This window comes from Bufo bufo, chromosome 10 (assembly GCF_905171765.1).
Source record: "Bufo bufo chromosome 10, aBufBuf1.1, whole genome shotgun sequence".
Taxonomy (NCBI): domain Eukaryota; kingdom Metazoa; phylum Chordata; class Amphibia; order Anura; family Bufonidae; genus Bufo; species Bufo bufo.
The window spans coordinates 1312478-1336152 of record NC_053398.1 but is presented as its reverse complement, the minus strand read 5'-3'; the positions used below and the strand labels follow the sequence as shown (position 1 = coordinate 1336152).

Here is a 23675-nt window from a genome sequence, read left to right as displayed (position 1 = left end):
GTGTAGGGACGTGTCGGCTGTGTGTGGGGACGTGTCATCTCTGTGTAGTGGCTGTGTGTAGGGACGTGTCGTCTGTGTGTAGTGGCTGTGTGTAGTGATGTCGTCCCCTTGTGGCGGCTCGGCTGTGTGTAGGGACGTGTCGGCTGTGTGTAGGGACGTGTCGGCTGTGTGTGGGGACGTGTCATCTCTGTGTAGTGGCTGTGTGTAGGGACGTGTCGTCTGTGTGTAGTGGCTGTGTGTAGTGATGTCGTCCCCTTGTGGCGGCTCGGCTGTGTGTAGGGACGCGTCGGCTGTGTGTAGTGATGTCGTCCCCTTGTGGCGGCTCGGCTGTGTGTAGGGACGTGTCGGCTGTGTGTGGGGACGTGTCATCTCTGTGTAGTGGCTGTGTGTAGTGATGTCGTCCCCTTGTGGCGGCTCGGCTGTGTGTAGGGACGTGTCGTCTCTGTGTAGTTGCTGTGTGTAGTGATGTCGTCCCCTTGTGGCGGCTCGGCTGTGTGTAGGGACGTGTCGGCTGTGTGTAGTGGCTGTGTGTAGTGATGTCGTCCCCTTGTGGCGGCTCGGCTGTGTGTAGGGACGCGTCGGCTGTGTGTAGTTGCAGTGTGTAGTGATGTTGTCCCCTTGTGGCGGCTCGGCTGTGTGCAGGGACGCGTCGGCTGTGTGTAGGGACGTGTCGTCTCTGTGAAGTTGCTGTGTGTAGTGATGTCGTCCCCTTGTGGCGGCTCGGCTGTGTGTAGGGACGCGCCGGCTGTGTGTAGGGACGCGTCGGCTGTTTGTAGTGATGTCGTCCCCTTGTGGCGGCTCGGCTGTGTGTAGGGACGCGTCGGCTGTGTGTAGTGACGTGTCGTCTCTGTGTAGTGGCTGTGTGTAGGGACGCGTCGGCTGTGTGTAGTGACGTGTCGTCTCTGTGTAGTGGCTGTGTGTAGTGATGTCGTCCCCTTGTGGCGGCTCGGCTGTGTGTAGGGACGTGTCGGCTGTGTGTAGGGACGCGTCGGCTGTTTGTAGTGATGTCGTCCCCTTGTGGCGGCTCGGCTGTGTGTAGGGACGTGTCGGCTGTGTGTAGGGACGCGTCGGCTGTTTGTAGTGATGTCGTCCCCTTGTGGCGGCTCGGCTGTGTGTAGGGACGCGTCGGCTGTGTGTAGGGACGCGTCGGCTGTTTGTAGTGATGTCGTCCCCTTGTGGCGGCTCGGCTGTGTGTAGGGACGCGTCGGCTGTTTGTAGTGATGTCGTCCCCTTGTGGCGGCTCGGCTGTGTGTAGGGACGCGCCGGCTGTGTGTATAAGGCTTTAACATCTATGTTATCTGTTTTCTGTTCACAGGATCTGGCGAGGGTTACGGTAAAATCATCCAGCGCTTCCCGCTGACGGACTGGAGCGACACGCCGTTCCCACAAGGAGTAGAACTGGTAAGTGACCCGTTCTCAATGCCTACAACGGATCCGTCCCCCTTTCATGAGGGTTGTTGCTCCTAACTCCCTTCCTTGGAGAGAGTTCAGTGAAGCCACGTGCTGGGTCTGGATCACCTTTATGGACGCGGACACGATGTACCGACGGATCCTGAGAATAGGCCTCATGTCCCGGCCAGGATTAATTGCACATTCACAGAAACCATATGGTCGTCGGCCGCCTGACCGGGTCCTCTGTGTGAGCAGCAGATCGCCCCGTGTGCCCCGGGAGGTGCTGCCGACCATGTGCCTACTAAATGGGGAAGAATGATCCCGCTACCGGTTGCTCACCCGCCATACAGTTTGCATCACCAGTGTCCAGGCACGTTAATCGAGCACCTATCCGCTTGTTATATCTGTGATTGATGTTTGTCTAGGGCCCATGTAAATCCACATTGAGGTTTACTCCGAGCAACTACTACGCTTAATAGAGCATCTGTCAGCAGTTCTGTCCCTCTGACCCCGGCTGACCTGTTCCATGTGCGGCTGAAGACATCCGTGTCGGTCCCGTGTTCATATGTTCCCGCATTGCTCAGAAAAATAATGTTTTATTATATGCAAATGAGCCTGTAGGAGCAACGGAGGTGTGGCCATTACACACCCACCAATCAGATGCCTTAAAATCCTGGCACACTGCTACATCTGAACGGCGGGGTGCTGGGAGTGCGGAGAATGGCGCGGTGGTGGTTTATTGGGAGAGGACGTGTGGCGGGACAAGTCCTCGGGTCTCCAGACATGGCCGCTCCGGAGCTCCGTCTCCCGGTCACATGGCCTTCCCTTCCGCCTGGCCGCTTTGCCGACACATTTTGATGTCCGGAATCGCCCTCTTCTGCGTTCCTGGCTGACAGAATTTCGGGCTCGCTCCTCAGACGCAGGACCATTTCTTCACATTATTTGGAGACATTGTTCAGCAGTTTCCATTGTTTCCTCCTTTATCCAGTAAGGGAAAGTCGTGGTCGCTCCCCCCGAGTGCCGCCTGTAACAATGCGCCATTTCCCCCTCTCTCTGCAGATTTTTATCTTTTCCGTGCGGCACGGACCTGTGAGAGGATGCGATGATCAGTGCGGCGCAGGACTACGTGCGTGAAACCGCATATCTGTCCAGCTGGACTCCTCTGAATCCACGGCAGCCAGGTCCTGGCGGATCGCACATTGTCCGTATAAATGGACGCCACCCTCAGTTACTGTCATTCTGCTGATGGCCGTCCTAGACTATCCTGTAGTGAACAGTCCTCTCTGATCCCATGCACTACAGCTCTGTTCATCCTGAGGCTTCTGGTTCATGAATAGAATTCCAGGACATCAAACAAACGTAGACCGCACACCGTTACACACTAAGGATTAGGGATGATTCTGGGTGAAAGTGGTACAATACCTACTATACATAAAATGGAAGCTCTTTGCGCACATGTTTGGTCAGACATGTGTCGGGCCCATCTACCGACATCAAGGTGCCTTCCGCAGATGGGTAACTAATTCCAGGACTGCAGTGATGACTGACATTCACAGGCAGAGCAGTAGCAGAGAAGATGTAAAGGAAGGACAATGTAGAACAGTCCTGAAGTCCTTATCATCCGGAAGATTATTATTAAAGATTCTTGTCACCCAGATCTTTCTGTTCCTGGGAAAGCTGGGTGATGGTGGCCATTACAGTACCCATAGGTAGCCCTGTGTGCACTGCCTGGCCCCTGAATGCTCCGCACAGACACACCTCATGCACTGGGCAGAATTACCGTTCAGAAGCCTGGGAAAGCTGGGTGACAACCTTTATGGCAGCTGTAGTCCTGCTGGTTGTCAGCAGGTTTCCCTAAGGATTGGCCGCAGAGAGAATCCATCCAGCCCCATACCCAGCTTTCCGGCACCCTGACCGGTACGCTGCTGCGTTTCATTGATTGGGGCTCTTTAAGAATTTTCAGGAATCATTGTGTTTTCTAATGAATGCCGCAGAGTCCGTTCACAGACCAGAGCAGCTGTAGGAAGTCGGAGCCTCCAGAGGTTGCGAGACGGAAGCTCCGCTGTCATGGAGGTCGTCTCCCTCGTGGCTTGCGTCTTGTCACATGATTAAGACTCGCTGGGGATCCGGCAGGGCCCATCTCTACTATGCAGAGTGCGGGACCGCAGATCTTAAAGGGGACCTGTCAGCAACGTTACGCTGCCCATACTAACGGCGTTACGCTGCCCATACTAACGGCCCCTGAGGGGAGAGAGTCCTGGCCCCTGAGGGGGGAGAGTCCTGGCCCCTGAGGGGGGAGAGTCCTGGCCCCTGAGGGGGGAGAGTCCTGGCCCCTGAGGGGGGAGAGTCCTGGCCCCTGAGGGGGGAGAGTCCTGGCCCCTGAGGGGGGAGAGTCCTGGCCCCTGAGGGGGGAGAGTCCTGGCCCCTGAGGGGGGAGAGTCCTGGCCCCTGAGGGGGGAGAGTCCTGGCCCCTGAGGGGGGAGAGTCCTGGCCCCTGAGGGGGGAGAGTCCTGGCCCCTGAGGGGGGAGAGTCCTGGCCCCTGAGGGGGGAGAGTCCTGGCCCCTGAGGGGAGAGAGTCCTGGCCCCTGAGGGGAGAGAGTCCTGGCCCCTGGATATTCCCGACCACCCGCTGATGACTGACCGGCTTCTACCTGGTTTTCTCCCTTTCTCTCGAGGAGAGAACTGCCAATCATCAGCAGATGGGGGGAGAGCAGGAGATTATAATAACCAGGACTCTTTTCAGCAGGCAGACACCCGAATGCAGCTTGCAGCGTTTTGGTGTCCGCCTGACCGTGCGGAGCCAAACAGATCCGTCCTGACTTACAATGCAAGTCAATGGGGACGGATCCGTTTGACGTTTACACAATATGGTGCAATTGCAAACGGATCCGACCCCCATTGACTTTCAATGTAAAGTCAGGAGTCCCTATTATACCATCGGATCTGAGTTTTCTAAATACCATCGGATTTGAGTTAAATCGTAACTCAGATCTGACAGTATATTCTAACACAGAGGCGTTCCCATAGTGATGGGGACGCTTCAAGTTAGAATATACTTTGAACTGTGTACATGACTGCCCCCTGCTGCCTGGCAGCACCCGATCTCTTACAGAGGCTGTGATCAGCACAATTAACCCCTCAGGTGCGGCAACTAAGGGGTTAATTGTGCGTATCATAGCCCCCTGTAATCAGGTGCTGCCAGGCAGCAGGGGCCAGACCCCTCTCCCTCCCCAGTTCTAAATTCATTGGTGGCCAGTGCGGCCGGCCCCCCTCCCTCCCCAGTATTAAATTCATTGGTGGCCAGTGCACCCCCCCCCCTAATTAAAATCCCCCCGTCATTGGTGGCAGCGGAGAGTCCCGATCGGAGTCCCAGTTTAACCGCTGGGGCTCCGATCGGTTACCATGGCAACCAGGACGCTACTGCAGTCCTGGCTGCCATGGTTACTTAGCATTATACTTACCTGCGATGTCTGTGTCCGGCCGGGCGCTCCTCCTACTGGTAAGTGACAGGTCTGTGCTATAGGCAATGCGCCACACAGACCTGTCACCTACCAGTAGGAGGAGTGCCCGGCTGGTCACAGACATCGCAGGCAAGTATAATGCTTCTAAAATTGCTAAGTAACCATGGCAACCAGAACTGCAGTAGCGTCCTGGCTGCCATGGTTACCGATCGGAGTCCCAGCGATTAAACTGGGACTCTGATCGGGACTCTTCGCTGCCACCAATGATGGGGGGGATTTTAATTAGTGGGGGGGGGGGGGGGCCCGCACTGGCCACCAATGCTTTTAATACTGGGGAGGGAGGGGGGTCTGGCCCCTGAGGGGTTAATTGTGCGTATCACAGCCCCCTGTAAGAGATCGGGTGCTGCCAGGCAGCAGGGGGCAGTTATGTCCACAGTTCTCAGTATATTCTAACTTGAAGCGTCCCCATCACCATGAGAACGCCTCTGTGTTAGAATATACTGTCGGATCTGAGTTTTCACAATGTGAAAACTCAGATCTGAAAAAGCTGTTATGTATACGGATCCGCACTGAACGGATACCATCGTTTGCATTTATAGGTCTGGATCCGTCTGTGCAGATACCAGATGGATCCGCACCTAGCGCAAGTGTGAAAGTCGCCTTAAACGAATGAATACATTCTTGTTTGCATCCAGAGGCCTCTTACAGCTGAAGGTTTGTTACAATTGTATCCAGTCCAGACAGTCCTTTGGGAGCTGCAGCCCAGAGGATACATTTCACCTGCACTGATACATTGTAACAGACGTATCAGGTCGATTGTCCAGACTGGGCAAAATTGTAACAAACCCTCAGCTGTGATATGTATTCTCAGGAGGGATCTTCAGGCTATAGATTTTGCCCAGAAGATTCCCATTCACTGCCAGCAAGCAGAGACCCTGGAAATTGTAAATAATGGACAGACAAGGTCTGTTAGGAAGGTGCAGGACTTCTCTCTTTTTATATACTTTGCTTTACCAGCTTATCAGCTTCATGTCTTGTACTCTAGTCACACCCAGAGCTGTATAACCAATGCAGTTCACTATTAAAGGTGCTGTGTATTGCGAGCAGCAGCAGCTGCAGGATTGTATATGCAGCTTTGAGTGTGACCAGAGAAGGAGAGGTGTAGCTCAAGGTGGCAGACAGGCATTGTTGGAGAGAGCTGGAAGAGGGGGCGGGATATCAAGGACTACGTCAATGAGTTTGCATATCCCAGAATACATTTTACCAGTCCAGGGGATTGGGGGATCTCATCTGTCAGGTGACCCTGCGCTGATGGATTCCAAGTGCCAGCCATTAGATTTTTGAATGCAGCTCTGGATGTGACTAGAGCATAACACAGATGATTATTTGCAGGCACAGAGTGGAAAATCCCCATTGCCGGAGCATCCAGCCCAGCGGATATGGAAGGGGACAGAGCATTCCCAGAATTCTCTGGGATTAACCCCGCGTTGGTTCAGCGCTTGTTTTCCTTGCTGCGTCTTATTACTTGGAGAATCTTCTCCCAACATTTACTCATCTTGTGCTTTCTGAAGAACGTTACAGAGATGATCCCCAGAGAGCTTCTTGGTTTGTGAATAGAATGCCAGAGTTTCAGTGCAGACTGACAGACATGGGGGCAGTGGACGCTTTGCTCAGGGTTTGCTGTATTATATGACTGACTTTTGGTTGCCCCCCATGTTGTTTGTGGGGATCGCGGTCTTGGCAACAGCTCCGATGGTGGTAGTAGTGATTGGAATTCCTCATCCCCTCCTTTTTTGTGGTTGTTTTCGGTGTTTTTCCTTCTGATGTTCTTGAAGGTGTTCGGTTCTGAGAAGCGGCGCCCGAGCCTCCTGTGTTATCATTGGTCGGATTGTTCTCCTTGTGGATTCTGAGAAAAGCCCCTGACCTCCCAACCTCCGGCCTGGGACCTCCTCAGAGCCTCTCATCCCGGGGCCCGTGTCTTCAGTGACCTTGGACTCGACACTGGAGCTTGGGAGTGATCGAGATTAGATTGTCAGCTCCTAGGGACGGGGATAATGGGAGGGATCGACTGTAAGAGGGAGAGATTAGATTGTCAGCTCCTAGGGACAGGGATAATGGGAGTGATCGACTGTAAGAGGAAGATATTAGATTGTCAGCTCCTAGGGACGGGGATAATGGGAGGGATCGACTGTAAGAGGGAGAGATTAGATTGTCAGCTCCTAGGGACGAGGATAATGGGAGTGATCGACTGTAAGAGGGAGAGATTAGATTGTCAGCTCCTAGGGACAGGGATAATGGGAGGGATCGACTGTAAGAGGGAGAGATTAGATTGTCAGGGACGAGGATAATGGGAGTGATCGACTGTAAGAGGGAGAGATTAGATTGTCAGCTCCTAGGGACGAGGATAATGGGAGTGATCGACTGTAAGAGGCAGAGATTAGATTGTCAGCTCCTAGGGACGGGGATAATGGGAGTGATCGACTGTAAGAGGGAGAGATTAGATTGTCAGCTCCTAGGGACGGGGATAATGGGAGGGATCGACTGTAAGAGGGAGAGATTAGATTGTCAGCTCCTAGGGACGAGGATAATGGGAGTGATCGACTGTAAGAGGGAGAGATTAGATTGTCAGGGACGAGGATAATGGGAGTGATCGACTGTAAGAGGGAGAGATTAGATTGTCAGCTCTTAGGGACGGGGATAATGGGAGTGATCGACTAAGAGGCAGAGATTAGATTGTCAGGGACGAGGATAATGGGAGTGATCGACTGTAAGAGGGAGAGATTAGATTGTCAGCTCCTAGGGACGAGGATAATGGGAGTGATCGACTGTAAGAGGCAGAGATTAGATTGTCAGGGACGAGGATAATGGGAGTGATCGACTGTAAGAGGCAGAGATTAGATTGTCAGCTCCTAGGGACGGGGATAATGGGAGTGATCGACTGTAAGAGGAAGATATTAGATTGTCAGCTCCTAGGGACGGGGATAATGGGAGGGATCGACTGTAAGAGGGAGAGATTAGATTGTCAGCTCCTAGGGACGAGGATAATGGGAGTGATCGACTGTAAGAGGGAGAGATTAGATTGTCAGCTCCTAGGGACAGGGATAATGGGAGGGATCGACTGTAAGAGGGAGAGATTAGATTGTCAGGGACGAGGATAATGGGAGTGATCGACTGTAAGAGGGAGAGATTAGATTGTCAGCTCCTAGGGACGAGGATAATGGGAGTGATCGACTGTAAGAGGCAGAGATTAGATTGTCAGCTCCTAGGGACGGGGATAATGGGAGTGATCGACTGTAAGAGGGAGAGATTAGATTGTCAGCTCCTAGGGACGGGGATAATGGGAGGGATCGACTGTAAGAGGGAGAGATTAGATTGTCAGCTCCTAGGGACGAGGATAATGGGAGTGATCGACTGTAAGAGGGAGAGATTAGATTGTCAGGGACGAGGATAATGGGAGTGATCGACTGTAAGAGGGAGAGATTAGATTGTCAGCTCTTAGGGACGGGGATAATGGGAGTGATCGACTAAGAGGCAGAGATTAGATTGTCAGGGACGAGGATAATGGGAGTGATCGACTGTAAGAGGGAGAGATTAGATTGTCAGCTCCTAGGGACGAGGATAATGGGAGTGATCGACTGTAAGAGGCAGAGATTAGATTGTCAGGGACGAGGATAATGGGAGTGATCGACTGTAAGAGGGAGAGATTAGATTGTCAGCTCCTAGGGACGGGGATAATGGGAGTGATCGACTGTAAGAGGGAGAGATTAGATTGTCAGCTCTTAGGGACGGGGATAATGGGAGTGATCGACTGTAAGAGGCAGAGATTAGATTGTCAGCTCCTAGGGACGGGGATAATGGGAGTGATCGACTGTAAGAGGCAGAGATTAGATTGTCAGCTCCTAGGGACGGGGATAATGGGAGTGATCGACTGTAAGAGGCAGAGATTAGATTGTCAGGGACGGGGATAATGGGAGTGATCGACTGTAAGAGGGAGAGATTAGATTGTCAGGGACGAGGATAATGGGAGTGATCGACTGTAAGAGGGAGAGATTAGATTGTCAGCTCCTAGGGACAGGGGATAATGGGAGTGATCGACTGTAAGAGGAAGATATTAGATTGTCAGCTCCTAGGGACAGGGATAATGGGAGGGATCGACTGTAAGAGGGAGAGATTAGATTGTCAGCTCCTGAGGACGGGAATAATGGGAGTGATCGACTGTAAGAGGCAGAGATTAGATTGTCAGCTCCTAGGGACGGGGATAATGGGAGTGATCGACTGTAAGAGGGAGAGATTAGATTGTCAGCTCTTAGGGACGGGGATAATGGGAGTGATCGACTGTAAGAGGCAGAGATTAGATTGTCAGCTCTTAGGGACGGGGATAATGGGAGGGATCGACTGTAAGAGGCAGAGATTAGATTGTCAGCTCTTAGGGACGGGGATAATGGGAGGGATCGACTGTAAGAGGCAGAGATTAGATTGTCAGGGACGAGGATAATGGGAGTGATCGACTGTAAGAGGGAGAGATTAGATTGTCAGCTCCTAGGGACGAGGATAATGGGAGTGATCGACTGTAAGAGGCAGAGATTAGATTGTCAGGGACGAGGATAATGGGAGTGATCGACTGTAAGAGGGAGAGATTAGATTGTCAGCTCCTAGGGACGGGGATAATGGGAGTGATCGACTGTAAGAGGGAGAGATTAGATTGTCAGCTCTTAGGGACGGGGATAATGTGAGTGATCGACTGTAAGAGGCAGAGATTAGATTGTCAGCTCCTAGGGACGGGGATAATGGGAGTGATCGACTGTAAGAGGCAGAGATTAGATTGTCAGGGACGAGTATAATGGGAGTGATCGACTGTAAGAGGCAGAGATTAGATTGTCAGCTCCTAGGGACGGGGATAATGGGAGTGATCGACTGTAAGAGGAAGATATTAGATTGTCAGCTCCTAGGGACGAGGATAATGGGAGTGATCGACTGTAAGAGGGAGAGATTAGATTGTCAGCTCCTAGGGACGGGAATAATGGGAGTGATCGACTGTAAGAGGGAGAGATTAGATTGTCAGCTCTTAGGGACGGGGATAATGGGAGTGATCGACTGTAAGAGGGAGAGATTAGATTGTCAGCTCTTAGGGACGGGAATAATGGGAGTGATCGACTGTAAGAGGGAGAGATTAGATTGTCAGCTCTTAGGGACGAGGATAATGGGAGTGATCGACTGTAAGAGGTAGAGATTAGATTGTCAGCTCCTAGGGACGGGGATAATGGGAGTGATTGACTGTAAGAGGCAGAGATTAGATTGTCAGCTCCTAGGGACGAGGATAATGGGAGTGATCGACTGTAAGAGGTAGAGATTAGATTGTCAGCTCCTAGGGACGGGGATAATGGGAGGGATCGACTAAGAGGGAGAGATTAGATTGTCAGCTCCTAGGGACCAGGATAATGGGAGTGATCGACTGTAAGAGGAAGAGATTAGATTGTCAGCTCCTAGGGGCGGGGATAATGGGAGTGATCGACTGTAAGAGGGAGAGATTAGATTGTCAGCTCCTAGGGGCGAGGATAATGGGAGTGATCGACTGTAAGAGGCAGAGATTAGATTGTCAGCTCCTAGGGACGGGGATAATGGGAGGGATCGACTGTAAGAGGGAGAGATTAGATTGTCAGCTCCTAGGGACGGGAATAATGGGAGTGATCGACTGTAAGAGGGAGAGATTAGATTGTCAGCTCCTAGGGACGAGGATAATGGGAGGGATCGACTGTAAGAGGCAGAGATTAGATTGTCAGCTCCTAGGGGCGAGGATAATGGGAGTGATCGACTGTAAGAGGCAGAGATTAGATTGTCAGCTCCTAGGGACGGGGATAATGGGAGGGATCGACTGTAAGAGGGAGAGATTAGATTGTCAGCTCCTAGGGACGGGAATAATGGGAGTGATCGACTGTAAGAGGGAGAGATTAGATTGTCAGCTCCTAGGGACGAGGATAATGGGAGGGATCGACTGTAAGAGGCAGAGATTAGATTGTCAGGGACGAGGATAATGGGAGTGATCGACTGTAAGAGGGAGAGATTAGATTGTCAGCTCCTAGGGACGAGGATAATGGGAGTGATCGACTGTAAGAGGCAGAGATTAGATTGTCAGGGACGAGGATAATGGGAGTGATCGACTGTAAGAGGGAGAGATTAGATTGTCAGCTCCTAGGGACGGGGATAATGGGAGGGATCGACTGTAAGAGGGAGAGATTAGATTGTCAGCTCCTAGGGACGAGGATAATGGGAGTGATTGACTGTAAGAGGCAGAGATTAGATTGTCAGCTCCTAGGGGCGGGGATAATGGGAGTGATCGACTGTAAGAGGGAGAGATTAGATTATCAGGGACGAGGATAATGGGAGTGATCGACTGTAAAAGGCAGAGATTAGATTGTCAGCTCCTAGGGACGGGGATAATGGGAGTGATCGACTGTAAGAGGGAGAGATTAGATTGTCAGCTCCTAGGGACGGGGATAATGGGAGTGATCGACTGTAAGAGGCAGAGATTAGATTGTCAGCTCCTGGGGGCGAGGATAATGGGAGTGATCGACTGTAAGAGGCAGAGATTAGATTGTCAGCTCCTAGGGACGAGGATAATGGGAGTGATCGACTGTAAGAGGGAGAGATTAGATTGTCAGCTCCTAGGGACGAGGATAATGGGAGGGATCGACTGTAAGAGGGAGAGATTAGATTGTCAGCTCCTAGGGACGAGGATAATGGGAGTGATCGACTGTAAGAGGTAGAGATTAGATTGTCAGCTCCTAGGGACGGGGATAATGGGAGTGATCGACTGTAAGAGGGAGAGATTTGATTGTCAGCTCCTGGGGACGAGGATAATGGGAGTGATCGACTGTAAGAGGGAGAGATTAGATTGTCAGCTCCTAGGGACGAGGATAATGGGAGTGATCGACTGTAAGAGGAAGATATTAGATTGTCAGGGACGGGAATAATGGGAGTGATCGACTGTAAGAGGCAGAGATTAGATTGTCAGCTCCTAGGGACGGGGATAATGGGAGTGATCGACTGTAAGAGGCAGAGATTAGATTGTCAGCTCCTAGGGACGGGGATAATGGGAGTGATCGACTGTAAGAGGAAGATATTAGATTGTCAGGGACGGGAATAATGGGAGTGATCGACTGTAAGAGGGAGAGATTAGATTGTCAGCTCCTAGGGACGGGGATAATGGGAGTGATCGACTGTAAGAGGCAGAGATTAGATTGTTAGCTCCTAGGGACGAGGATAATGGGAGTGATCGACTGTAAGAGGGAGAGATTAGATTGTCAGCTCCTAGGGACGAGGATAATGGGAGTGATCGACTGTAAGAGGTAGAGATTAGATTGTCAGCTCCTAGGGACGGGGATAATGGGAGTGATCGACTGTAAGAGGGAGAGATTAGATTGTCAGCTCCTAGGGACAGGGGATAATGGGAGTGATCGACTGTAAGAGGGAGAGATTAGATTGTCAGCTCCTGAGGACGGGAATAATGGGAGTGATCGACTGTAAGAGGCAGAGATTAGATTGTCAGCTCCTAGGGACGGGGATAATGGGAGTGATCGACTGTAAGAGGGAGAGATTAGATTGTCAGCTCTTAGGGACGGGGATAATGGGAGTGATCGACTGTAAGAGGCAGAGATTAGATTGTCAGCTCTTAGGGACGGGGATAATGGGAGGGATCGACTGTAAGAGGCAGAGATTAGATTGTCAGGGACGAGGATAATGGGAGTGATCGACTGTAAGAGGGAGAGATTAGATTGTCAGCTCCTAGGGACGAGGATAATGGGAGTGATCGACTGTAAGAGGCAGAGATTAGATTGTCAGGGACGAGGATAATGGGAGTGATCGACTGTAAGAGGGAGAGATTAGATTGTCAGCTCCTAGGGACGGGGATAATGGGAGTGATCGACTGTAAGAGGGAGAGATTAGATTGTCAGCTCTTAGGGACGGGGATAATGTGAGTGATCGACTGTAAGAGGCAGAGATTAGATTGTCAGCTCCTAGGGACGGGGATAATGGGAGTGATCGACTGTAAGAGGCAGAGATTAGATTGTCAGGGACGAGTATAATGGGAGTGATCGACTGTAAGAGGCAGAGATTAGATTGTCAGCTCCTAGGGACGGGGATAATGGGAGTGATCGACTGTAAGAGGAAGATATTAGATTGTCAGCTCCTAGGGACGAGGATAATGGGAGTGATCGACTGTAAGAGGGAGAGATTAGATTGTCAGCTCCTAGGGACGGGAATAATGGGAGTGATCGACTGTAAGAGGGAGAGATTAGATTGTCAGCTCTTAGGGACGGGGATAATGGGAGTGATCGACTGTAAGAGGGAGAGATTAGATTGTCAGCTCTTAGGGACGGGAATAATGGGAGTGATCGACTGTAAGAGGGAGAGATTAGATTGTCAGCTCTTAGGGACGAGGATAATGGGAGTGATCGACTGTAAGAGGTAGAGATTAGATTGTCAGCTCCTAGGGACGGGGATAATGGGAGGGATCGACTAAGAGGGAGAGATTAGATTGTCAGCTCCTAGGGACCAGGATAATGGGAGTGATCGACTGTAAGAGGAAGAGATTAGATTGTCAGCTCCTAGGGGCGGGGATAATGGGAGTGATCGACTGTAAGAGGGAGAGATTAGATTGTCAGCTCCTAGGGGCGAGGATAATGGGAGTGATCGACTGTAAAAGGCAGAGATTAGATTGTCAGCTCCTAGGGGCGAGGATAATGGGAGTGATCGACTGTAAGAGGCAGAGATTAGATTGTCAGCTCCTAGGGACGGGGATAATGGGAGGGATCGACTGTAAGAGGGAGAGATTAGATTGTCAGCTCCTAGGGACGGGAATAATGGGAGTGATCGACTGTAAGAGGGAGAGATTAGATTGTCAGCTCCTAGGGACGAGGATAATGGGAGGGATCGACTGTAAGAGGCAGAGATTAGATTGTCAGGGACGAGGATAATGGGAGTGATCGACTGTAAGAGGGAGAGATTAGATTGTCAGCTCCTAGGGACGAGGATAATGGGAGTGATCGACTGTAAGAGGCAGAGATTAGATTGTCAGGGACGAGGATAATGGGAGTGATCGACTGTAAGAGGGAGAGATTAGATTGTCAGCTCCTAGGGACGGGGATAATGGGAGGGATCGACTGTAAGAGGGAGAGATTAGATTGTCAGCTCCTAGGGACGAGGATAATGGGAGTGATTGACTGTAAGAGGCAGAGATTAGATTGTCAGCTCCTAGGGGCGGGGATAATGGGAGTGATCGACTGTAAGAGGGAGAGATTAGATTATCAGGGACGAGGATAATGGGAGTGATCGACTGTAAAAGGCAGAGATTAGATTGTCAGCTCCTAGGGACGGGGATAATGGGAGTGATCGACTGTAAGAGGGAGAGATTAGATTGTCAGCTCCTAGGGACGGGGATAATGGGAGTGATCGACTGTAAGAGGCAGAGATTAGATTGTCAGCTCCTGGGGGCGAGGATAATGGGAGTGATCGACTGTAAGAGGCAGAGATTAGATTGTCAGCTCCTAGGGACGAGGATAATGGGAGTGATCGACTGTAAGAGGGAGAGATTAGATTGTCAGCTCCTAGGGACGAGGATAATGGGAGGGATCGACTGTAAGAGGGAGAGATTAGATTGTCAGCTCCTAGGGACGAGGATAATGGGAGTGATCGACTGTAAGAGGTAGAGATTAGATTGTCAGCTCCTAGGGACGGGGATAATGGGAGTGATCGACTGTAAGAGGGAGAGATTTGATTGTCAGCTCCTGGGGACGAGGATAATGGGAGTGATCGACTGTAAGAGGGAGAGATTAGATTGTCAGCTCCTAGGGACGAGGATAATGGGAGTGATCGACTGTAAGAGGAAGATATTAGATTGTCAGGGACGGGAATAATGGGAGTGATCGACTGTAAGAGGCAGAGATTAGATTGTCAGCTCCTAGGGACGGGGATAATGGGAGTGATCGACTGTAAGAGGCAGAGATTAGATTGTCAGCTCCTAGGGACGGGGATAATGGGAGTGATCGACTGTAAGAGGAAGATATTAGATTGTCAGGGACGGGAATAATGGGAGTGATCGACTGTAAGAGGGAGAGATTAGATTGTCAGCTCCTAGGGACGGGGATAATGGGAGTGATCGACTGTAAGAGGCAGAGATTAGATTGTTAGCTCCTAGGGACGAGGATAATGGGAGTGATCGACTGTAAGAGGGAGAGATTAGATTGTCAGCTCCTAGGGACGGGGATAATGGGAGGGATCGACTGTAAGAGGGAGAGATTAGATTGTCAGCTCCTAGGGGCGAGGATAATGGGAGTGATCGACTGTAAGAGGCAGAGATTAGATTGTCAGCTCCTAGGGGCGAGGATAATGGGAGTGATCGACTGTAAGAGGGAGAGATTAGATTGTCAGCTCCTAGGGACGGGGATAATGGGAGTGATCGACTGTAAGAGGGAGAGATTAGATTGTCAGCTCCTAGGGGCGAGGATAATGGGAGTGATCGACTGTAAGAGGCAGAGATTAGATTGTCAGCTCCTAGGGACGGGGATAATGGGAGTGATCGACTGTAAGAGGAAGATATTAGATTGTCAGCTCCTAGGGACGGGGATAATGGGAGGGATCGACTGTAAGAGGGAGAGATTAGATCGTCAGCTCCTAGGGACGAGGATAATGGGAGTGATCGACTGTAAGAGGCAGAGATTAGATTGTCAGCTCCTAGGGACGAGGATAATGGGAGTGATCGACTGTAAGAGGGAGAGATTAGATTGTCAGCTCCTAGGGACGAGGATAATGGGAGTGATCGACTGTAAGAGGTAGAGATTAGATTGTCAGCTCCTAGGGACGGGGATAATGGGAGTGATCGACTGTAAGAGGGAGAGATTAGATCGTCAGCTCCTAGGGACGAGGATAATGGGAGTGATCGACTCTAAGAGGGAGAGATTAGATTGTCAGCTCCTAGGGACGAGGATAATGGGAGTGATCGACTGTAAGAGGCAGAGATTAGATTGTCAGCTCCTAGGGACGGGGATAATGGGAGTGATTGACTGTAAGAGGGAGAGATTAGATTGTCAGGGACGAGGATAATGGGAGTGATCGACTGTAAGAGGCAGAGATTAGATTGTCAGCTCCTAGGGACGAGGATAATGGGAGTGACCGACTGTAAGAGGGAGAGATTAGATCGTCAGCTCCTAGGGACGAGGATAATGGGAGTGATCGACTGTAAGAGGGAGAGATTAGATCGTCAGCTCCTAGGGACGAGGATAATGGGAGTGATCGACTGTAAGTGGCAGAGATTAGATTGTCAGCTCCTAGGGACGGGAATAATGGGAGTGATCGACTGTAAGAGGGAGAGATTAGATTGTCAGCTCCTAGGGGCGAGGATAATGGGAGTGACCGACTGTAAGAGGCAGAGATTAGATTGTCAGCTCCTAGGGACGAGGATAATGGGAGTGATCGACTGTAAGTGGCAGAGATTAGATTGTCAGCTCCTAGGGACGAGGATAATGGGAGTGATCGACTGTAAGAGGCAGAGATTAGATTGTCAGCTCCTAGGGACGGGGATAATGGGAGTGATCGACTGTAAGAGGCAGAGATTAGATCGTCAGCTCCTAGGGACGAGGATAATGGGAGTGATCGACTGTAAGAGGGAGAGATTAGATCGTCAGCTCCTAGGGACGAGGATAATGGGAGTGATCGACTGTAAGAGGGAGAGATTAGATCGTCAGCTCCTAGGGACGAGGATAATGGGAGTGATCGACTGTAAGTGGCAGAGATTAGATTGTCAGCTCCTAGGGACGGGAATAATGGGAGTGATCGACTGTAAGAGGGAGAGATTAGACCGTCAGCTCCTAGGGGCGAGGATAATGGGAGTGACCGACTGTAAGAGGCAGAGATTAGATTGTCAGCTCCTAGGGACGAGGATAATGGGAGTGATCGACTGTAAGAGGCAGAGATTAGATTGTCAGCTCCTAGGGACGGGGATAATGGGAGTGATCGACTGTAAGAGGCAGAGATTAGATCGTCAGCTCCTAGGGACGAGGATAATGGGAGTGATCGACTGTAAGAGGGAGAGATTAGATCGTCAGCTCCTAGGGACGAGGATAATGGGAGTGATCGACTGTAAGAGGGAGAGATTAGATCGTCAGCTCCTAGGGACGAGGATAATGGGAGTGATCGACTGTAAGAGGCAGAGATTAGATTGTCAGCTCCTAGGGACGGGGATAATGGGAGTGATCGACTGTAAGAGGCAGAGATTAGATCGTCAGCTCCTAGGGACGAGGATAATGGGAGTGATCGACTGTAAGAGGGAGAGATTAGATCGTCAGCTCCTAGGGACGAGGATAATGGGAGTGATCGACTGTAAGAGGGAGAGATTAGATCGTCAGCTCCTAGGGACGGGGATAATGGGAGTGATCGACTGTAAGAGGGAGAGATTAGATTGTCAGCTCCTAGGGACGGGGATAATGGGAGGGATCGACTGTAAGAGGCAGAGATTAGATTGTCAGCTCCTAGGGACGGGGATAATGGGAGTGATCGACTGTAAGAGGGAGAGATTAGATCGTCAGCACCTAGGGACGGGGATAATGGGAGTGATTATGATTGGTGTGGTAGTTCCTTTTCCTGTGTCCTCGGACCTGTTACCCTGACGACTCCTGTAACATGTGACAGATGTGACCCTTCCCCCATTCTTTACCCTGCAGGCTGCTTCCCTGTGTGCGCTCACCTGCTGGGAGTAGTTGTTCCCACCGCTCTGCTGTGAATTTCACCTGAACCGCACAATGTTGGCGAGGCTCCAGATGTCGCACTTCAGAGGTCTCACAACGCGAGGGGCCCCACCGGGGCCCATTGTGTTGTGTAATGGCTGCCATCCAGACGTTCACTGATATTTACTGCACGTCGAGAGCCATCACTCCCATCATGCAGCGTTTTTCTGCAGAACTCCGTGACCGCTTGCCTGACGCCATTGTTGTCCTCGGCCCCTCCGCGGGGCATTGCCTGGAGCCGCAGCGCGCAGTGCGACATTGGGATGTTCTGCATAGCTGCCATATAGCTTGTTTCCATTGTTCACCATGTTCTAGCTCTGCTTACTGTCAATGAATGGCTGCAGGACAGGGCTCTGATACACTGTAACAAGCCATGCAGCTCTGAATGGAAACCGTCTGTATTTGCATCCTGCTTTGGACGCCATCGGGAGCAGCGCTCGGTGAATTTCCTGGCACACGCTCGGATTACAATCTGCGGTTTCGTGTTTGTCCAGAGAGGATTCGTGAGATAACGGAGGAAAATATTTGCTTTGCAGGAACCTTATCTTGGCCTTTGGTGAGCGCAGGTGGAGCCGCTGCTTTCATCTCCTCATCAAATACCATGATGGGGCTTATTATTTATGTTTCTGTCATTTTCTGTTTGTTTGCACAGTTATCGGATGGCACGGCATTTAGCGCACACGTCTGGGTCAGACCCCACCGGGGGGCCGCGCCCTGGAGTCACCCTGTTTGTTCACCTATCATAACACGCAGTCCTAGCCGCAGGGGCCCGGGGCCATTACTAGGACGCAGGGTGATGCTGTGGCCCGATAACGGAGAAGTACATGGCCCTACAGGATAAGGGCTCATTCACCACATGAACGGCTCCTCATCCGCTCTGCAGTTTTGTGGAACAGCGGCTGACCCCCTCATTTCAGTCAATAGGCCGCCCGTTCTGTTCCGCAAATTGCGGAAAGCACATGCGTGGCATCCGTGTTTTGCGGATTCTCTATTTTTGGACTGGAAAATACGTCTCGTCATCTGAACGTGCCTGCGGACTGAGCGAGCGGCCAACAGGTCCGCGTCCGAGAAACGACCCCAAACACCAAGGGCCTCCCTTCTTCTCTTAGCCTCTTTTCCTTCCCTTCACTCTTTCCTTACTTGATTCCTTCCTCCTTTATTACGACCGTCTTCTTTCCTTTCTTTCCTTCTTTCCCTTTCACTTCCTTTCCTTTTTTCTTTCCTTTTTCTTTCTCCCTTCCTTCCTTCCTTCCTTCCTTCCTCTTTCCCTCTTTTCTTTCCTTTCTTTCTTCCTTCCTTCCTTCCTTCCTCTTTCCCTCTTTTCTTTCCTTTCTTTCTTCCTTCCTTCCTTCCTCTTTCCCTCTTTTCTTTCCTTTCTTCCTTCCTTCCTTCCTTCCTTCCTCTTTCCCTCTTTTCTTTCCTTTTCTTTCTCCCTTCCTTCCTTCCTCTTTCCCTCTTTTCTTTCCTTTCTTCCTTCCTTCCTTCCTTCCTTCCTCTTTCCCTCTTTTCTTTCCTTTTCTTTCTCCCTTCCTTCCTTCCTCTTTCCCTCTTTTCTTTCCTTTCTTTCTTCCTTCCTTCCTTCCTTCCTCTTTCCCTCTTTTCTTTCCTTTCTTTCTCCCTTCCTTCCTCTTTCCCTCTTTTGTTTTCTTTCCTCCTCTCATTCCTTCCTCTCCTTCTTTCCTTCCTCCATCACTTCCCGCTGCGGTTTCCTCCCTGGGCGCTGGTTGTCGCCGCTCCGCCCCTTCTCTGCCCGGACTCCGGTTCTTAGTGACGCTATTCTTGAACTTCTGCACAAGACAATGCCTTAAAGGAATCGTCCACTTTCAGTTACCTTTTTGTCATTGTGGTGTCCTGTACAGTGCGCCCCTTCCTCACCATTGGCGCATTACCCGGTCATGCCCACCGGATGCCAGTATTCGCGGCTTGTGTGTTGTTGAGGAGCAGATGCAGGGTCAGCGTGGTCCCCCGGCCCCCCCCCCTGGAGCTCTGCATGATTCATGGGTTCTGTTCTGGCCGGTCCGTCCTGGCTTTTCTCGCCCCTGCTTTCTGCAGATGTGGGGCCCTGAGATGAGGCATGTGTTCCTCAGGAGAGGTGAGGCAATGCTGCGCCTCCCTCCAAATACTTGGTCATGGCTATTCCCCCGGCGTGCCTAAAAGTAGATCGCTTTGGTAATGCAGATTTAGAAGGAAAGTGATGAAGCGCCAGAACTAATCTTGTTTGGTCACTTCATGTGAAAAATATGCCCCCGGGGAAGGGTTAACTGTGTCCTCCAAACAGACAAGTCACTGAGACACGAGGCACCTTGTGCCTCACAGCCCGGATTCACTTCGGTGTACAGATTAAATCTCCATATAACGTTGACTAAAGCAGCAAATACTTCTCTTGACTTACGGACAGATGTTGAGTTATTTTTATTTCTTATGCTCCACTCACTTCCAGAGCTGCACCCAAACTTCTCTGGGTCCTCACATCTTGCTGGTCCTGCTCCTCTGTAGGATACTACTGCTTATCTGCCAGGCCCAGGCTGCGTGAGAGCTGTCTGTCAAGGCATTGCTCGCAGATTTCAAGTGGCACTCTGCAGTATTGTGAATTCAGCTCTGTAGGAGACAGGAGTTTAGGCTGGTTCATGTTATATCGTTTTATCATTTGGCTGATACAAAGCTCCGAATCCCCTGCTTTGCTTCTTACTGTCATCAAGATTCTGTCTGTCCACGGCCACCACTAGGGGGAGCTCACAGCACACAGATGTGCACAGCCCCCATGGAGCCCTATAGTAAACCTGTCTCCAGGGAGCTCCCCCTAGTGTTGGTTGCAGGTAGCTCCAGTAATTCTGATGTGATGAGATTGAGCAGGATGCTGGGAATGATGTTACCAGGTGGAGAATCCTAATCGGAGGTGGAGCACTGGTGATGCCCACCTGCACCTGGGGTCTGCACTGGTGATGCCCACCTGCACCTGGGGTCTGCACTGGTGATGCCCACCTGCACCTGGGGTCTGCACTGGTGATGCCCACCTGCACCTGGGGTCTGCACTGGTGATGCCCACCTGCACCTGGGGTCTGCACTGGTGATGCCCACCTGCACCTGGGGTCTGCACTGGTGATGCCCACCTGCACCTGGGGTCTGCACTGGTGATGCCCACCTGCACCTGGGGTCTGCACTGGTGATGCCCACCTGCACCTGGGGTCTGCACTGGTGATGCCCACCTGCACCTGGGGTCTGCACTGGTGATGCCCACCTGCACCTGGGGTCTGCACTGGTGATGCCCACCTGCACCTGGGGTCTGCACTGGTGATGCCCACCTGCACCTGGGGTCTGCACTGGTGATGCCCACCTGCACCTGGGGTCTGCACTGGTGATGCCCACCTGCACCTGGGGTCTGCACTGGTGATGCCCACCTGCACCTGGGGTCTGCACTGGTGATGCCCGCCTGCACCTGGGGTCTGCACTGGTGATGCCCGCCTGCACCTGGGGTCTGCACTGGTGATGCCCGCCTGCACCTGGGGTCTGCACTGGTGATGCCCGCCTGCACCTGGGGTCTGCACTGGTGATGCCCGCCTGCACCTGGGGTCTTCACTGGTGATGCCTGCCTGCACCTGGGGCCTTTGGGCCGCTCTCCTGCTGTAATTTGCGCCTCTGATGGGTTATTTTTGTCGCCTCCGTGTAATCGAATGGGAATGTTTGTTTATTTTCTTCTCGGAAATCACATTGTTCTGATAGATTCTGTCCAAGCACAACATGCCGTGCAGGCCGCGGCGGATGTTTGTTTAGATTGTAAGCTCCACGGTGCGAGGACATGCTCCCAACACTATCCCGGTAGTCTGGCAGCCATGGGAATAGGGAGGTGCCGTACTACTGGATTTTCCTGCAGCTCCATTATGCCAGGACACCATTCCCTGACAGCAAGCACAGATTCTGCAAGTGACTATCAGTTGCAGCACTTTTCACATGACTGAACCATCTTTATTGTAGTGGAAGATGATGCTTCCCATGGATGAAGGCTGCTGAGCGCAGCAGTACGTTACAGTGTGTCAGGGCACCACGTCCCCGCTTGTGTCTATACATCGCTGTACCCACTGGGGGGGGGGTACAAGGTTAGTAAAGAATGTGACCCCACTCCAGCTCACTGATAGCCCCCAAATTCTTAGCCGGGGTCCTGTCAGCGCAGTCCCTGGGGTGATCCGGAATGTGGCCCCGACTTCCGGGAAGCGCATAACTCTGCCTAGAAAAATGCAGGAAGGAATGAAGATTGTGTCCTAATAGGAAGAGACTCATCAGTCAGGACGATGTGGGGAGATGCACGTTCTGCGGGGGAGGGGGCAGATTATTTGTAGGATGACGAAGGTGAGGGGTGCTGGAGCACGTACCCTAACCCCCCCCCCCCCCGTCTGATTCAGGAGGTTTCAGTTGATACATTGTGGATACTTATCACAGATACAATGTAGCCACCAGGGCCGGACTGGGGATAAAAACCAGCCCTGGAGAAAGTTGCCCCCCAGCCCCACAGGGTCGCGTTATTATTTACTTGTTTATAATCGGAGAAAGCGTTCATTGTAAACACGGATAGGAACTTTGCCCCACGATAGCTCTTTTGTAGAGCCCTCATTGTTCATATTATCACAGTGTTTTCCCAACCAGGATGCCTCCAACTACAACTCTCAGCATGCTCAGACAGCGTTTTACCACCTATCTAATGATTGTTGCATGCAGCAGCTTGACCGGCAGTCCCGATACAATCCCCCCTCCCCCCAATGAGCCTTTCAACCAAATAATACAAATATTAATACAATCTCACCCATAGGCTGCAAAAAAAATAAAAAATCTGCAATGTAAAATCGATAATAAAGATCAACTACAAACATAAACATATTTCACATGAACACTTAGTTACTTGGCCCTTGGGGGTCTCGGACGCCACTTCGAGACTTTGACCGGGGGCTCGGCGGAGCTGATGTTGTGTTTTATCCTAATGAGAAAGATTTCATAATAAGGATTTGGAGAAGGGGCAAAGGAATAGCAGAGCAGGGAGAGGCTGGTGCTGCTACTAGGGGGTCATACCATGGGGGAGTAATAAAGCCCACCATAATGCCCCCCCCCCAGTAGTAATAATTCTCCATATAATGTGCAAAATATACCCCCTTGTAATGCCCCCAGTTGAGCTAATGTTCCCATAATGTGCCAATATAAAATGCCCCTTCTCAGTGCCCCCCCGTAGATGACCCCATAGTGCCCCCCCTTCCCCATAGTACCCACCATAATGTGTCCCAGTATAAAATGCCCCTATACAGATCCCCCCCATATAAAATACCCCTTCTTTTTAGCCTCAGTAGATGCCCCTATAGTGCCAGTAATAAGTGCCCCAATAGATGCCCCCAATCATGTGCCAGTAGCCAGAGGTCCCCCATATCATGTGCCAGTGGTCCCCCATATCATGTGCCAGTAGTCCCCCATATCATGTGCCAGTAAGATGTGCCCCCATAGATGCCCCCAATCATGTGCCAGTAGCCAGAGGTCCCCCTTATGTGCCAGTAGTCCCACATATCATGTGCCAGTAGCCCCCCTATCATGTGCCAGTAGTCCCCCATATCATGTGCCAATAGTCCCCCATATCATGTGCCAATAGTCCCCCATATCATGTGCCAGTAGTCCCCCATATCATGTGCCAGTAGTCCCCCATATCATGTGCCAGTAGTCCCCCATATCGTGTGCCAGTAGTCCCCCATATCGTGTGCCAGTAGTCCCCCATATCGTGTGCCAGTAGTCCCCCAGATCATGTGCCAGTAGTCCCCCATATCATGTGCCAGTAGTCCCCCATATCATGTGCCAGTAGTCCCCCAGATCATGTGCCAGTAGTCCCCCAGATCATGTGCCAGTAGTCCCCCAGATCATGTGCCAGTAGTCCCCCAGATCATGTGCCAGTAGTCCCCCAGATCATGTGCCAGTAGTCCCCCATATCATGTGCCAGTAAGATGTGCCCCCATAGATGCCCCCAATCATGTGCCAGTAGCCAGAGGTCCCCCTTATGTGCCAGTAGTCCCCCAT

At 51.4% G+C, this 23675-nt stretch overlaps 1 protein-coding gene across 6 annotated transcripts in view; it reads left to right on the top strand.

The window, feature by feature from the left end:
* Positions 1-23675, top strand: part of SBF2 (SET binding factor 2) — a 293682-nt gene that overhangs the window by 60790 nt on the left and 209217 nt on the right. For all 6 annotated transcript variants that reach the window (XM_040410355.1, XM_040410354.1, XM_040410353.1 and 3 more), the window contains exon 2: positions 1316-1401. In XM_040410355.1, the coding sequence (XP_040266289.1) occupies positions 1316-1401 (86 nt within the window). The remainder of the gene's footprint in view (positions 1-1315; positions 1402-23675) is intronic.